Here is a 16,051-nt window from a genome sequence, read left to right as displayed (position 1 = left end):
TATTTCCTAATTATCATACATAAATATATTTACATATGTACATGCCTGTATTTAGACCTCTATAAATGCCCTTTGCCTCCCAGTTCTTTCCTCTATTTCCTTTTACTTTCCTCTTGTCCCACTATCGTGCTCAGCCTTCATTTGCATTTCAGTACTTCCTCTTTGTTACATTGCCCTTGATCAAGCCCTGCCAGGCCTCTTACACCCTCCTTACCACCAATATGTGTTTATTATTGAGCTCTGGTGTTGATATATGTTAACAGTTGGACTGCTAACCTCACGGTCAGAGGTACAAACCCACTAGCTGTCTGTCATGGCTTTATAGTCTCAGAAACTCTGTAGAGCAGTTCTCCTGTGTCCTGTTGCCTGTTTATACGTCTAACTAACTCTACTTGATAGTGAGTTTTAAAGTGTTTCTAAAGTGATTGTACAATTTATAGTTCCTCCAGAAAATAATCATCAGTTTATAATAGCTCTTGATACAACCCATTTAAAATGTTTCCAGATGCTTTAATTAACATAATCATCTTCAAGGTTCACTGATTTGTCATTCTCCTTCAGAATCACACAGCAAAGAATTGATAGTTCTGTATGTTGTGAGGTAGGGATCCAGGTTTATTGTTTCTTCTTTTTGACGTGTATATTTGATTGCGCTATCTCTATTTATTATAAAGTCATATTTTACTCACATGTCTGAAAATTATGAGTTTTAGATTTTATTGCTCGTGGTGTACACGTTTTCTGTCACTCAATAAGGGAGCATTAACAATATTGGGAACTTTGTGTAAGAAGAGGAACAGAAGTGTAACAGCATCTGGACCTACAGGTTATGTGTTACTCACATTGTATTCTCTCATCAGCCTGCAGATTTTGAATCACCTTCAGCTTAGAGGAAGGAGCAAGAAGTTCCTGGATTGGGTATTATTATTTCTGGGATGTCCTCATGAGAGACTGAAATGTGTGAGCATCATTGGAGCTGATCCAGATAGACAAACATAGAGCATCCCAGTTGCCGGCAGTGTCCTAAGGACCAAAGAAAATGACCAAGGCTCAGGTGATTCCGATGTATTTTATCCTTTTCTGTATTTCCTCCTGGAAGTGTAGTAGCCTGCATAACACTGATTCAGTTCATTGGAAACGTAGAAATGTGAAACAGTAGAAGTTAGAGATAAACTTTGACTCTGACGTCAACATTGGACTTGAGAACATTGGGAATATATTGATCATAGGATTAAAACTAAACGAATCACATTGAATATAATACGTCACTAAGGGTTTTTTGGATGACATCTTTCAAATCAATTCATTTTTTTTTTAATCATTTTATTGGGTTCTTGTACAACTCTTATCTCAGTCCATACAGTCTTAAAAGCACATTTGTTGCTATCATCATTCTCAAAACATTTGTTTTCTACTTGAGCCCTTAGTATCAACTCCTCACCGCCCCCCCCCATGAACCCTTGATAATTTATAAATTATTGTTATTTTGTCATGTTTTACACTGTCCAACATCTGCCTTCACCCACTTTTCTGTTGTCTGTCCCAAGGGAGGGGGTTATATATAGAGCCTTATAATTGGTTCCTCCTTTCTCCCTCCTTGTCTCCACCCTCTTGGTATCGCCACTCTCACCATTGGTCCTGAAGGGTTCATCTGTCCTGGATTCCCTGTGTTTCCAGTTTCCATCTGTACCAGTGTACATCCTCTAGTCTAGGCAGATTTGTAAGGTAGAATTGGGATCATGATAGTGGCGGGGAGGAAACATTGAAGAACTAGAGGAGAGTGGTATGTTTCATTGTTGCTACAATGTACTCTGACTGGCTCATCTCCTCCCCATGACCCTTCTGTAAGGGATGTCCAGGTGCCTACAGATGGGCTTTGGATCTCCACTCCACACCTCCCCCTCATTCACAATGATCTGATTTTTTGTTCTTTGATGCCTGATACCTGATGCATCAACACCTCATGATCACACAGGCTGCTTTGCTTCTTCCATGTGGGCTTTATTGCTTCTGAGCTAGATTCCTGCTTGTTTACCTTCAAGCCTTTAAGATCCCAGACGCTATATCTTTTGATAGCCGGGCATCATCAGCTTTCTTCACCACATTTGCTTATGCACCTGCTTTGTCTTCAGTGATCATGTTGGAAAGGTGAGCATCATGCAATGCCAGTTTAATAGAACAAAGTGGTCTTGCATTAATGGGGTACTTGAATGGAGGCCTAATGTCCATCTGCCACCTTAATACTAAACCTATAAATATATGCACATAGATCTATTTCCCAATCATCATATATAAATATATTTACATATGTACATGCCTGTATTTAGAACGCTAAAAATTACTTTTGCTTACCAGTTCTTTCCTCTATTTCCTTTTGCTTTCCTCTTATCCCACTATCATGATCAGCCTTTATTGCCCTTGACAAGCCTTACCAGTCCTCTTACACCCTGCTCTCCACTGATTTTGGATCACTTGTTGTTCCCTTGTCCCTGGTTTGTTAACACCACTTCCTTTCCCCCACCTCCCCTTCTCCCACGTCCCCCTGGAACTGTCAGTCCTATTGTTTTCTCCTCCAGATTGTTTATCCAGCCTCTCTTATCTAGATAGACCCGCAGAGATAATTATATGCACAAAAACAATACGCAGCAAAACAACAATGGCAAAAAAGAAAGCTTGTAAACAGTTCAAGGTCTGTTTGTTGACCTTTAGGAGTGTTTTCCCCTCCCCCCAGGAGAATTTTCTTCATAGGACAGCACTGAAGCTACAGCTCAGGGAGAGGGATATGTCTGATATGAGCACTTGGGAGCAAATGAAGGGGGAGGAAGAGAGACTGGAGCTCATCCTGGCCCACCACACCTTACAGATGATATCCCTGCTCAGAGCAGCCAGTGCACAGAGAGGACCACAAGACTGGCCCCACTATGAGACACAACATCCCTCACAGACCCATAGCCCTACAGGGGACATCACTGGAGACACTGGGAATTGCGCCTGATCTGACCCCACCACACCAAGGCAAAACGCTTTGGGCATGCAACAGAACAGCAAGGAGAGTAGAGCGAAGAAGTCCCGAAGAGTACCAAAAATAGACTTGGCACCCCATCAGACTCAATGCTAATGCCTAGTTTTTAAGGAGAAATGAGATCACTTCTTTAGAAGGGTTCAGTATTCCATGGGATTTTTGTCTGAGTAAGTTTCTGTAATGCTTTCTGAAGGTGAGGTGTTACATAATCTCCCAAAGAGCAGCATTCTCATTAATGCATCTGAAATGAGCCTTGTAACAATACTAATTTAAAAATGACTGACAGCGTCTCACCTCCTCTAACTATAGATGTAGGAGAGAGAATCAACTGCCAGCATCAGCCCTGATGCATATGAGGCAGAACTTAAATAGACCTATACCCTCCAATAGTTTTCCAGTTCTGACACCGGGTCTCTTTCCCACAGTCCTCTCCTTCTCAGCTCATTAATTTTTTGCAGTGACCGTGTACAAATTACAGTCCAGGGTCACAGGTACGAGTTTTATTCGGTAACAGAATGTAATTTGGTATCAGAATCAATAGGCTGCACATTGGGATTCATATTAAAGAACCATGTAGGCAAATTTGCTCTTCTCCAGGGCAGGCTTGTTCTCTCTGTCCCTCTGAGATATTTTGTCCCCTGAAGGTAGGCTCATTTCTAGTTCTATCTGTATAGCCTCCTCTCAGCTCCTTGGAGATATCCTCCTCTTGGTCTTGCCTGCCCGTCCCACTCTCTTGGCTGAAAAGCCCTTTCTGGACCTGTCACCATTGGCTCTGTTGGTGTGTCTTTTCTGCCCTGGTCATTGTCTCCATTGGACAGCTCTTGCCCCATGAATATTACAGTTCATTTTGCAGGACCAGCAGTAGACGGGTCCCTATGAGGTAGAGGTTCAGGATGTTCCATGATTTGCTCTGCAACATCTCACAAAACTAAATAGCCATCAAGTAAATAAATCCCTCTTCAAAATGTGGAAGCTGGTGAGTCCCAAATCTATATACATATCAGGTCTCAGTCTGTAGGGTTCTCCTCATTAATGTGTTTGCAAAGGCTGGTGAACCAGATCATTAGGTCAGACAACAGCCCACTGCCTCATAAGGTGAAGTTGTAGTATCTGATCAGAGAATAGGTTGCAGGGGCTGAGGGACCCACATTGAAAGGTCACACAGCAGGCTGTTGGTTCATGGAGTAGAGGAAACTCTCAAATCAGGTCACACGGGTGGCTCCTAGTTGCAGGGATATCAAGGACATGGCTCATACATTTCTGGAAGCTGGCATATCCCGGCTGCAGGGGCTAACAAAACCAAATCAGCAGGTCAGATGACAGGCCAGTGTCTTACTGTTTCTTCTCAGCCATGCCTTCAGGCAGTTCGCTCTCACTCTGGCTCTCGCTCTTGCTATGATGGCTTCTTGGGCCAACCTTGCACCTTCCATGCCTAGGCAAGATTAGGAGGGCTCCAGAGGTCGAGCCAATGGCAACAGAACTAGCAGGGGCCCATTGGAGAGCACGTGATGAAATATGGCAGGTCCAAGAGGACCTTGTAATTACGGTTAAGGCAATACTGTCCAAAGATGGTTGAGAGGAATTTGTCCTAAGGTAGACAAGACATGCTTGTGCTTAGGTGACCTCTAAGAGCTTAGAAAGTTGTTCTCCACTCAGGAAAGAAGATTTTGCCTATGAGCTTTCTGATCTTGGTCCTGATGTGTCACTTCTTGGTCCTGATCCTGAATTGTACCTTGTGCATTAATAAACCACTTTCATCTATGAGTTTTGTGTGACCGTAGCAACAGATTATCAAATCCAGAAGAGAGAGAGTGGTGTGGGTGGAATGACTTGTGTAAGAATTGATAAAAAGTATTGGAGAGCTGAGGTATGTTTGACCTCCCACCTCTGAAATCAGCCTCATACCTATTGCCACTGAAGGTACAGAGCCTCGCATAATGGTAATAATGCTAGGACTCCTAATTCCATTTCGCAATCTACTGTAAACTGGTTTGTTAATATAAACTGGTATGGTTTTATGTCCTGTGTGGAAATCTGAGCTATTTCTAGCTCTTTCAGATAATGTCACTGCTACTCAAATTTCTAATTTTAGTAGTGGGTGCATTATTGTTGGGGTATGGGTGTCCCCAACACTCGAAATGGTCCTCAGGAGTGACTTTGATTGTGGAAGATATTAAAGAGAGACTGACAGCAGTGCACAGGGGCTCCTCATCCCATGTCAGGACTGAGAATGGATATATTTTTTGATGGATATATATATAATGTAGCTTAGAGATCTTTCCTAAGGCATGCGTGTCATACAGTTAACATATGAATAGTCATTGGATAATGTCATAAGCAGGTAACATATTAAATAAGCAAGGAGGCAAGTCACCATCTGGACCTAGTGTTAGTTGACCTCAACCCCCCCACCCCCACCCCAATCCCCACCCCGAGCTCTGCCTAGAGGTTTACTACAGTTATGGTGGGTTGGCTATAGTACCTGATTGCTCTAATCTACAGATACCCTTCAGGCATAGTGAAGTAGCCAGACAGAGAAATGATTGATCTACTTTGATAGCTTCTTTAAGGCTGCTCCTTAATGGAGTGCTTTTGGGTTGGGAGTGTGGGGGTAGGGGGGATGAAACACACACACACACACACACACACACATATTATTTGGCCTGGAGAACCTGTATTTCAAAACATTTGTATCTCAGAACAGTGGAGATCTTTCTCTAAATAGGGCTTGCTTTCCATGCTCCAGTTGAAATGTAAAAATAATAAAGTCAAATACTTTGTACCAAATCGTTAGGTTACCACATATTGTTGACTGCACTATCATAGAATAGTTTTTATTACTGTTTTGCTTTCTTTACTGTAAGATATTTTATAAAATCCTGAAATAGAAAATACTGTATTAAACAGACTCCTTTTACTACAGGAATCACTAACATTCAATGATGTGGCTGTAAAGTTCACCTGGGAGGAATGGCAGCTCCTGAACCCTGCTCAGAAGATGCTATATCAGGATGTGATGTTGGAGAACTATCGCAACCTGGTTTCCATTGGTGAGGAGAATTCCTACCTTATGTGTTAAAATCTTTGCATTAAATTTGGTTTTCTCAAAGAGGACGATTCTCATTGCATTCTCTGCTCCTAGGTTAGTGGTACAGTCTTCTACCCTTGAGAGAACACCCTTTACTTTGTTGCTTTGAGCATTATTTCCCCAGAAATAAAACATTTTGCAGACTTCGCAAACTTAAGCTTAATTTTGGGGTCTAAGGTTCTGTAATGTCTCATCAACTGGCTATCTAGTTGTCACCCCAGAAGCTTTCTCCCAAGTAGAACCAGGAGAAGAACTGTGGTCTATATTAGACAAAAAGCCATAGTGGAGGTTTTCAGGTGCGTGAGCAAAAAACCTTAAGGGGGGGAAATGGCTGGGGGTGTTGACGCAACTGGGAGCAGGTCTCACATCCACGGTCGGTGTCAGACAGTACATAAAAGTGTGTGCTTCTCTGAATGTGAGAAAAACCTTACTTTTCCTAGAAAGTTTGAGAAAGACTCTTAACTCTTCTGAGATTAGATTTCCATTTATTTGATTTACACTCTTGCACATTTGTTTCCATGATTTTCTTTCTTTAAGATTCTCAAACCTTTCCCTCTTTTATGCCCTTATACCTTGCTATAAAAGCCCACCTCGCAGGTCTCTCTAGTATGCAACACCATCTTGGATCGTGAGCTACCACCATAAAAGTACTCCTTTGTGTTTCCTTAGCTTCCCCCTTGGAGCGTCTCTAAGTTTTGGTTTCCGTTTTCTCATTTGTTCTCCTAACCCATTAAAGTTTTCTGCATTCTAGTGATACACGTTCTTTCTGTTTTCTAATAGAGATGGTCCAACTTCTATCTCCGTTGGAATTACTTAACAAACATATTTCTCTATATTTTACTTCTTTTGGTGAAGCATGTGTATGACTTCTCCTTTTTTCAGTGTCCAAGATTATCTTCCCAGAAAGAAAATGGTTATCACCTTGGGATGTCTTAGCACTGTACCTTCAATTTTTTTCCACTTCTAGGATTTTCTTTAAGGTCGTGTGCTCCTCTGATAATTTTGTATGTGGAAAGGACATTTTTAACATCTTACACTCATGGGTCTTTCATTGAACTTACATAGTGCTAACTCTGCAGTATGCCATCCTTAAAGCTGCCTCTTTCTAACATGTCCATAATGGAAAAGATGACCTTTGCTTCTTCTATAGAACTTTTTGGCTGTATTTTCCAACACTGATTTTCTTGGTTGTTACTCAAATAATGCCTGGCATATTCAATATTGCTCTCTCTTTTATTTTCTGTCTTTTTTTAAAAAAAAATTTTATTGGGGGCTCGTACAATTCTCATCGCAATCCATACATACATCCATTGTGTCAAGCACATATGAACATTTGTTGCCCTCATCATTCTCAAAACATTTGCCTCCCACTCTAGCCCCTAATATCAGTTGCTCATTTTCCCCCTCTCTCCCCACTCCCCCCTCCTTCATGAACCCTTCATAGTTCATAAATTATTACAGTTTTGTCATAAGTTACCCTGTCTGGTGTTTCTCTCCACCCTCTTCTCTGCTGTCCATCCCCCAGGGAGGACGCAATACTTAGATTCTTGTAATTGGTTCCCCTTTTCTACCCCACATTCCCTTCACCCTCCAAGCATCGCCCCTCTCACCACTAGTCCTGAAGGAGTCATGTATACTGGATTCCCTGTGTTTCCAGTTGCTTTCCGTACAGTGTACATCCTCCGGTCCAGCCAGATTTGTAAGGTAGAATTGGGATCATGATAGTGGGGGGGAGGAAGCATTAAAGAACTAGAGGAGAGTTATATGTTTCATCATTGCTACCCTGCTCCCTGATTGGCTCATTTCCTCCCCACAACCCCTCAGTAAGAGGGTGTTCAGTTGCCCACCGATGGTATTTTCTGTCTTTTGATAGCCTTTTGGTTTGCATATGTACGATGTCCTCGGTCTCATCCCACAACTCATCTGGTCTCAGTCATTAGTCTTCAGTCACCAGTGTTTTATTTCTCAAGTTTATTCTTTAGATAGTCTTGAAGCTCAAGTGAACAAGGTACTTTGGCTACTGTGGACTTCTTTTAACTTTTCTCCAGTTTCAACGTGGATTCGAGCAATTTAGGATCTGTTCCACAGTTGAGCCTTGACCTTGTTTTGACTGATGAGCTTCATCATTTCTTTCCACATATGTGGTTGATTTGATTTTTGTGTATTCCATTCACAAAAGTCCATATGCATAGTATCCATTTCTGTTGACTAAGGAATTTGCTATGAATTCATCATTAGTCTCAAACTTTTATCATTAATCTTGTCTATCATTTCTATCACTAAGGCTACATTTTCCAACTACTGATACTGTTTCCAAATGTTTCTTGATAGTACTTCATACATTCCCTCTTCCAATTATTAGTGGATGTTTGCAGCTATTTTTTTTCTCATTTTCAGTCATGCCATGTCACCCACTGAAGGTCCCCAAAGCTTTGCTGCATTTACATCGTTACTGTTGTCTGTAGTTAGAGAAGTTAAAACCTGAGGGGCTCTTGTTCCAAAAGTAGTTCACCAGGTTCTCCTCCCAGTCTGAATTTCTGGAAATTCCACTAATCCCTGTGTACCATGGGCGATCCTGCTTGCATTTGAAATACTGGGTGGCATTGCTTCCGTAATCACAGCAACATGCAAGCCACCACAGAACAATACTGGAAGATGAGTGGTTTAAGCTAGAATATAGGCTCCATAAGTATAAGGAATATGTTTGTGTACCATCATGCCTTTCATAAATATCTGTAAAAATTGGACATTTTGCATTTTCACATTCCCAACGTTGTCTACTACTGAGTTGTCTTTCAGTAAAGATTGACAGAATGAATACATCTGACCTCTAGCAACTGAAATTCGCAGGTCTTACTACCCCTGTGGTCTGTGGGTCTCAGTGTCTTGCATGTATTTACATTCTTAGTATATTTTCATGGTCCTACTTAAGCAACTACCAAATCAATGTTCATTTATTGTTTTCACATTCAATCTGGTTTCTACAGTCATTGCTTTTACCATTTGTATTGTTTACACAGTTTTATTTCTACCAATATCCAAGAAAAATTAAGCATAGTGTTTTATTTGCATTCATATAAGAGTGCTGTCACTAAAGGGCTACCTTGTATCAATCAAGGGGTGTTTTCAGGGTTCCATTGTAAATGAAAATAATGAAGAGTTTCAATGTTCTGTTCTTTTATAGAGACCCCAAAAGTTAATGATCATTTGCTTGATCAGTCGCAACATGAAAGGAACATCGACAAAACTGAACAGTTCTATAAATTTAATACATTGGAAAATATTCTTCATCAGCACAAAAACAATTTCCCTCTAAAGGAAAATTATGAGATATTTGGCATTCATGAAAAAATAGTAAAACCAGATTTAATCATTCCAGTATTAAATCAAAAGATTAGTAGCCAAATAAAGAAGTCAATTGTGGTCAATGGAGATGAAAAAACTGTTTTGAATGTTGAAGAAGACCAATTTTGTACTGAAGTGAAATTCTCTGTGTGTGAAAAATCCAGTAGCATGAAGTCACAATGCATTCAGCATCAGGAATCTGACAAATTTGAGAAACCAGGCATAGGTAATAAATGTGGGGAAAACTTCATCAAGGAGTGGTTCCTCTGTGAGGATGTACTAGATAAAACCTATGAATGCAGTCAGTGTGGGCAGAAATTTGACAGAGTATTCAAACTCACTGCACATTGTCAAACAGCTCATAAAGGACAAAAACCATATACATGCTTGGAATGTGGCAAAGCTTATCACAGTAAGTCATACCTCCAGGAACATCAGAAAACTCATGTGGCAGGGATGCCCTGTGTATGCGGTGAATGTGGGAAAACCTTCAACAGGAACAGTGATCTCAGTGCTCATCAACGAACTCATAGTGGAGAGAAAGCCCATGTACGTGGTGAGTGTGGTAAAGCTTTCAGCAGGAAGCAATGCCTTACAGCACATCAGACATTTCACACAAGAAAGAAACTCCAGGTATGTGGTGAATGTGGAAAAACCTTTATCAAGAAGCATGCTCTCACTATTCATCAGCGAACTCATACTGGAGAGAAACCCCATGAATGTGGTGAATGTGGAAAAGCCTTTGTCACGAAGAAAGTTCTCACTGTTCATCAGCGAATTCATACTGGAGAAAAACCGTATGTGTGCGGTGAGTGTGGTAAAGCTTTCAGCCGGAAACGATGCCTTACAGACCATCAGGCATTTCACACAGGAGAGAAACCCCATGTATGTGGTGAATGTGGAAAAGCCTTTATCAGGAAGACTGTTCTCACTGATCATCAGCGAACTCATACTGGAGAGAAACCCCATGTATGTGATGAATGTGGAAAAGCCTTTGTCATGAAGAATGCTCTCACTGTTCATCAGCGAACTCATACTGGAGAGAAACCCTACGTATGTGGTGAATGTGGCAAAGCCTTTATCACGAAGAATACTCTCACTGTTCATCAGCAAACTCATACTGGAGAGAAACCCCATGTATGTGATGAATGTGGAAAAGCCTTTACCAGGAAGAAGAACCTGACTGTTCATCAGCGAACTCATACTGGAGAAAAACCATATGTATGTGGTGATTGTGGTAAAGCTTTCAGCCGGAAGCGATACCTTACCGCACATCTGACATTTCACACAGGAAAGAAACCCCATGTATGTGGTGAATGTGGAAAAGCCTTTATCAGGAAGACAGTTCTCACTGCTCATCAGCGAACTCATACTGGAGAGAAACCCTATGTATGTGGTGAATGTGGAAAAGCCTTTATCACGAAGGATGCTCTCACGATTCATCAGCGAACTCATACTGGTGAGAAACCCCATATATGTGGTGAATGTGGAAAAGCCTTTACCTGGAAGAATGCTCTCACTGTTCATCAGCGAACTCATACTGGAAAGAAACCCCATGTATGTGGTGAATGTGGCAAAGCCTTTACCTGGAAGTATGCTCTCACTGTTCATCAGCGAACTCATACTGGAGAGAAACCCCATGTATGCGGTGAATGTGGAAAAGCCTTTATCAGGAAGAATGAACTCACTGCTCATCAGCAAAGTCATACTGGAGAGAAACGTTATGTATGCGGTGAGTGTGGTAAAGCCTTAAGCTGTAAACAATCCCTTATAGCACATCAGACATTTCACACAGGAATGAAACCCCATGTATGTGGTGAATGTGGGAAAGCCTTTAGCTGGAAGACTGTTCTCACTGCTCATCAGCGAACTCATACTGGGGATAAACCCCATGTATGTGGTGAATGTGGCAAAGCTTTTATCACAAAGAATGAACTCACTACTCATCAGCGAACTCATACTGGAGAGAAACCTTATGTATGCAGTGATTGTGGTAAAGCTTTCAGCTGGAAGGGATCCCTTACAGCACATCAGACATTTCACACAGGAAAGAAACCCTATGTATGTGGTGAATGTGGAAAAGCCTTTATCAGGAAGATTGACCTCACTGTTCATAAGCGAACTCATACTGGAGAGAAACCTCATGTCTGTGGTGAATGTGGAAAAGCCTTTAGCAGGAAGAATAACCTCACTGTTCATCAGCGCACTCATACTGGGGATAAGCCCCATGCATGTAGTGAATGTGGAAAAGCCTTTTCCTTGAAGAAGGACCTCACTTTTCATCTGCGAACTCATACTGGAGAGAAACCCTATGTATGCGGTGACTGTGGTAAAGCCTTTATCAGGAAGGATGGTCTCACTGCTCATCAGCGAACTCATACTGGAGAGAAACCCCATGTATGCGCTGAGTGTGGTAAAGCCTTTATCAGGAAGGATGTTCTCACTGCTCATCAGCAAATTCATACTGGAGAAAAACCTTATGTATGCGGTGAGTGTGGTAAAGCTTTCAGCAGAGAGCGATCCCTTACAGCACATCAGACATTTCACACAGGAATGAAACCCCTTATATGTGGTTAATGTGGGAACACCTTTATCTTGATGAATGAACTCACTGTTCATCGGCAAACTCATACTGGAGAGAAACCCCATGTATGCGCTGAGTGTGGTAAAGCTTTCAGCCAGAAACGATGATTCACCGCACAACAGCTATTTCACACAGGAGAGACGCCCTTTGCATGACATAAATGTGGAGAAAAATCATATCTGGAAGTCAAGTATCATTCCATATGAGAACATTCTTAATGAGAAAACCTTTCAATGGTGTAAGTGTAACGAAGCTTTCAAAACACAGGAAGAGGCACTAGGGTTTGGCCTGGGCTGTGTGTGGGACCAAGCAATTGTGACTTACAATGTGGCTACCCATGCAGTGAGTTGCTGTCCCTCTACTGACATGGCCCACCATTGTGGGGAGAGGGAGAGGGGCATCCAGACCTTCACAGGGCACACGGGCACCTCATTGCTCTTGCAGCTCCTGTTTCTGAATCACAGCTATACCGAGCAGTAGAGTGCCTACTCAGATGCCAGGAGTGCCTGCCCCACCTGCATTCTCTTTGTTACCCCCCAGAGACAGCACAAAAGTAACATAAAGTAAGAATGAAGCAAATAGAAGACGTTTGGGAACAATTAGTCCAGATGATGAATGGACCACAGCGAACCTCAGCCTCCACAACCCTGAGAACGGAAGCCCTAGATGGTGCCCAGCTACCACTGCTAATTACTTGAAAAGGATCAAAAAATAAAAAATAAATAAAATTTAAAAAAAAGAAAAGGATCACTACAGAAGGACCTGAGTAGAGTGGGAGCACAAAGTGGACCAAAACCCAAAATCATAGACTAGGCTTACTGGTCTGATGGATACTTGCAATCCCAACGATGGCCCTTAGCAGCTTCACTCCCGGAACTGTACTCCCTCCTCTGACTCTGTTTTCAACCAAAAAAATAAACGGGCTTGGAGGGGAAGAATAACATTCGAGAGGTACACACTCCACAGAATTACCAAGCGTACAAAATCAAAATGACAGCATTTGCTAATGAATAAACTCTTGAAAGCAGGAAGGGATGGGAAAGGATGAATAATAATGAGGAAAAAACAGGGAGGGCGGAAGTGGGAAGAGTGCTGGTCTGTCTTGGGGACTGCAATCAATGTACGAATTGTCAAATGGAAAACCAATTTACTCTGTAAAATTTTAAATCATAATAAAATTTTTATTAAAAAAAGAGCTCATGTCTCATCAATGATTATATGTGGGATAGTTACCATGTAGCTGTAATGAGTTTTACCTGTGTTTCTAAGATTTCTTGACATAAAGAAACACAGAAAAATAAAACGTTTTCATTTCAGTTAAGGTGGGAAAGCTCTCCCTAGGGAATCTTGTCACATACCATTGATCTCCTGCAGAAGGAAAGTCCTGTCAATATAGTGACTTCGTATAGGCCTTCTCTGGCTTCTCTCATGCGTCATTAAACCCCAGTGGGATCCTAACGAATGTAGTTCTGGTGGGATGGCCTTTAGCCAGAAAGGAGTCAACTGACAGTAGTGTACAACAGAGAAACCATATGAGTACAGTGATTGTGGCAGTACGTATGCATTTAGTGACTCTGGTATCGAATTATGTTTTATATATTTTACAAAGCCCATAAGATAAGCTGTGATGCACTAATTGGATAGGAGGGTTGAACAAAATGTCTCTTCCTCATTGTATGACTACAGTGTGTATCCTGCAGGAAATCATGACTGCAGAGCCTGGGAAAGCCTGATCGACTCATCCTGTGTGTATATACACATTGAAATCAAGACAAATCTGATTTTACATTTGATGTCCCTTCTGATCCATGTTAACATGCTTTTGGTCTTTAAAAAAGTGAAGAAAACTACTCTCACCCTAGACCAGGAATGTGAATGACTTTGCTATAGCATGCAGAATATACTGCAAAGTGAATTGTTGCAGATGCCCTTAGGTTAAAATATGACCCTTTACCCGCTGAGCTCCTTTTTGACTCATTTTAAGTCTATTGTAGTTTCTAATCCTTTTTTTAGATTTAATTTTTACCTTTTAATTTGTTAGTGGTGGTATATATATATATTTCTCTGTATATGAAATCCATGATGCCTAATAGTGGTATTGCTGGGTCATAGGGGATTTCAATTTCTGGTTACTTAAGTAACCCCATATAATTTTCCACAGTGGCTGCGTGTATTTATAAGTCCACCAGCAGTATATATGTGTTCCAATCACTCCATGTTCTCCATTTGTTTTCTGTTTCTTTGATTTGGGCTTGCATTGTGGGAGTAAGGCGGTATCTCATTGTGTTTTAGTTTGCATCTCCCTGAAGGCTAGTGATCGTGAGCATTTTTTCATGTGTTACTCATCTGCACTTCAGTTTTGGTGAACTCCCTGTTTATATCTTCCCATTTCTTGATTGGGTCTCTTGTTATTTTCTTATTGAGATGTAGAGTTTTGTATATTTTCATAATTAGCCCTTTATCCAAGGTGTCATTGGTAAAAATTGTTTCCCAAATTGTGGTCTCTCTCCTGATGCAGTGTTTTGATGTGCATAAGTGATGTAATTTGAGCATGTACAAATGGTCTATCTTGTCTTTGCTGAATGTACCTCCTCCATTATACTTGGTAGTCTATGCATACCCTGCAGTAGGGTTGTTCTGTAGTGAACAGTGTCGCTATGGGTCGTTGCCAACAAAGAGAACTATTTTGGAAGAAATGCCTCTTTGAGAAAAGGGTGGCAAGACTTGTCTTACATATTTTGGATATATTGTGTTGTGTGTCGTGAGAAATTAATAGCCACTATAATGCCATTTATGTCCAAATTGGTCGTCTTTATTCTAGCTAGGGCCATTGGGAGGATTCAAGTCTCTCAGAAGTTCCCAGAGGCCCAAAACCATATTCAGGCTGGGTTTATAAGGACAAAAACTGAAGCTGGTTTGGCGATTGGGAGGGTATTACATCACTTTCAGTGGGTAAGCAGGGAGGGGTTGAGGCCTCGGCATTCCTTTCAGCGAGTGGTTTACAGAGGGTAAGATAAGCATTCATCTTTTCCTAACTTTGGGAGGCAGTAGAGAATGGAATAAGGGACAAAACTACAAAGGGTTGGTCTTATGGGTCCTTGTCAGTACCTCTTTCAAGACCAAAAGGGGACGTTTTGAGGATCCTCACTATGGGTGTGTAGAGGAGACAAAGCCTGGTCTTTTGATTCTGCAGGTGTTAATGGGGCGCTTGCTTCCTGCAAGGGTTTAACGTAAGGCAGGGCAAGGTCTGACTCCTTGGGAAGTGCAGGGTAGACTGCCTTGGAGACTGGCTCCAGAGGGCCTGGGCTAGGTAGTGTGCTAACCTTAGTTTTCAACAAAGGCCCTGAGTGGAAATTTTCTAACATAGCCTGCCTGGCACTTTAAAAAAAAATTTTATTAAATAATCATTTTATTAGGGGCTCATACAACTCATCACAATCCGTACATACATCATATGTGTCCAGCACATTAGTACATACGTTGACTTCATCATTCTCACAACACCCGCTTTCCACTTGACCCCTTGGTGTCAGCTCATTTTCCCCCCTCCCTCCCCGTTCCCCCCTCCCCCTTGGCACTTTTTTAACCATGTTGGGGGTCCTGAAGAAGATTCAGAATGGGGTAAGGAACAAAGGGCACTTTCTGAGAACGAGGATATTGACATTGGATGAAAACACACTGTGAAGGGGCAAAATCAACTGTGGGGTAAAAGGAGGTTACATACTTCAGGGATGAAAGAGATTTGGACAGGATTTTTTAAATTCTAAAATTGAGTCACAGGAGTCAAGGTTGGGAGAGGTCCTTACAGCATTGCACAGCTAATCAAATGGTGATATATTTCTTTTCATTTTAAAAAAAATAATTTTATTGGAGGCTCGTACAACTTTTTTTTTCCAACATTTTATTAGGGGCTCAATCAACTGTTATCGCAATCCATACACACATCGATTGTGTAAAGCGCATTTGTACATCATTCTCAAAACATTTTCTCTCCACTTAAACCCCCGACATT

General features: G+C 41.4%; 1 protein-coding gene across 1 annotated transcript in view; it reads left to right on the top strand.

The window, feature by feature from the left end:
* The window catches only part of LOC123521562 (zinc finger protein 615-like), a 52,689-nt gene extending 39,523 nt beyond the window's left edge, over positions 1-13,166 (top strand). Inside the window, exons 2-4 of the mRNA XM_045289049.1 lie at positions 861-1,054; positions 5,946-6,072; positions 9,295-13,166. Coding sequence (XP_045144984.1) covers positions 1,040-1,054; positions 5,946-6,072; positions 9,295-12,032 — 2,880 coding nt within the window. The 5' untranslated portion in view covers positions 861-1,039 and the 3' untranslated portion in view covers positions 12,033-13,166. The remainder of the gene's footprint in view (positions 1-860; positions 1,055-5,945; positions 6,073-9,294) is intronic.
* Positions 13,167-16,051: the final 2,885 nt, after the last annotated feature.

The sequence above is a fragment of the Echinops telfairi genome, unplaced genomic scaffold (assembly GCF_000313985.2).
Source record: "Echinops telfairi isolate 266 unplaced genomic scaffold, ASM31398v2 ScPeMD7_24;HRSCAF=84, whole genome shotgun sequence".
Taxonomy (NCBI): Eukaryota; Metazoa; Chordata; class Mammalia; order Afrosoricida; family Tenrecidae; genus Echinops; species Echinops telfairi.
The sequence above is the reverse complement of the archived record's forward strand: the minus strand, read 5'-3'. Positions and strand labels throughout refer to the sequence as shown.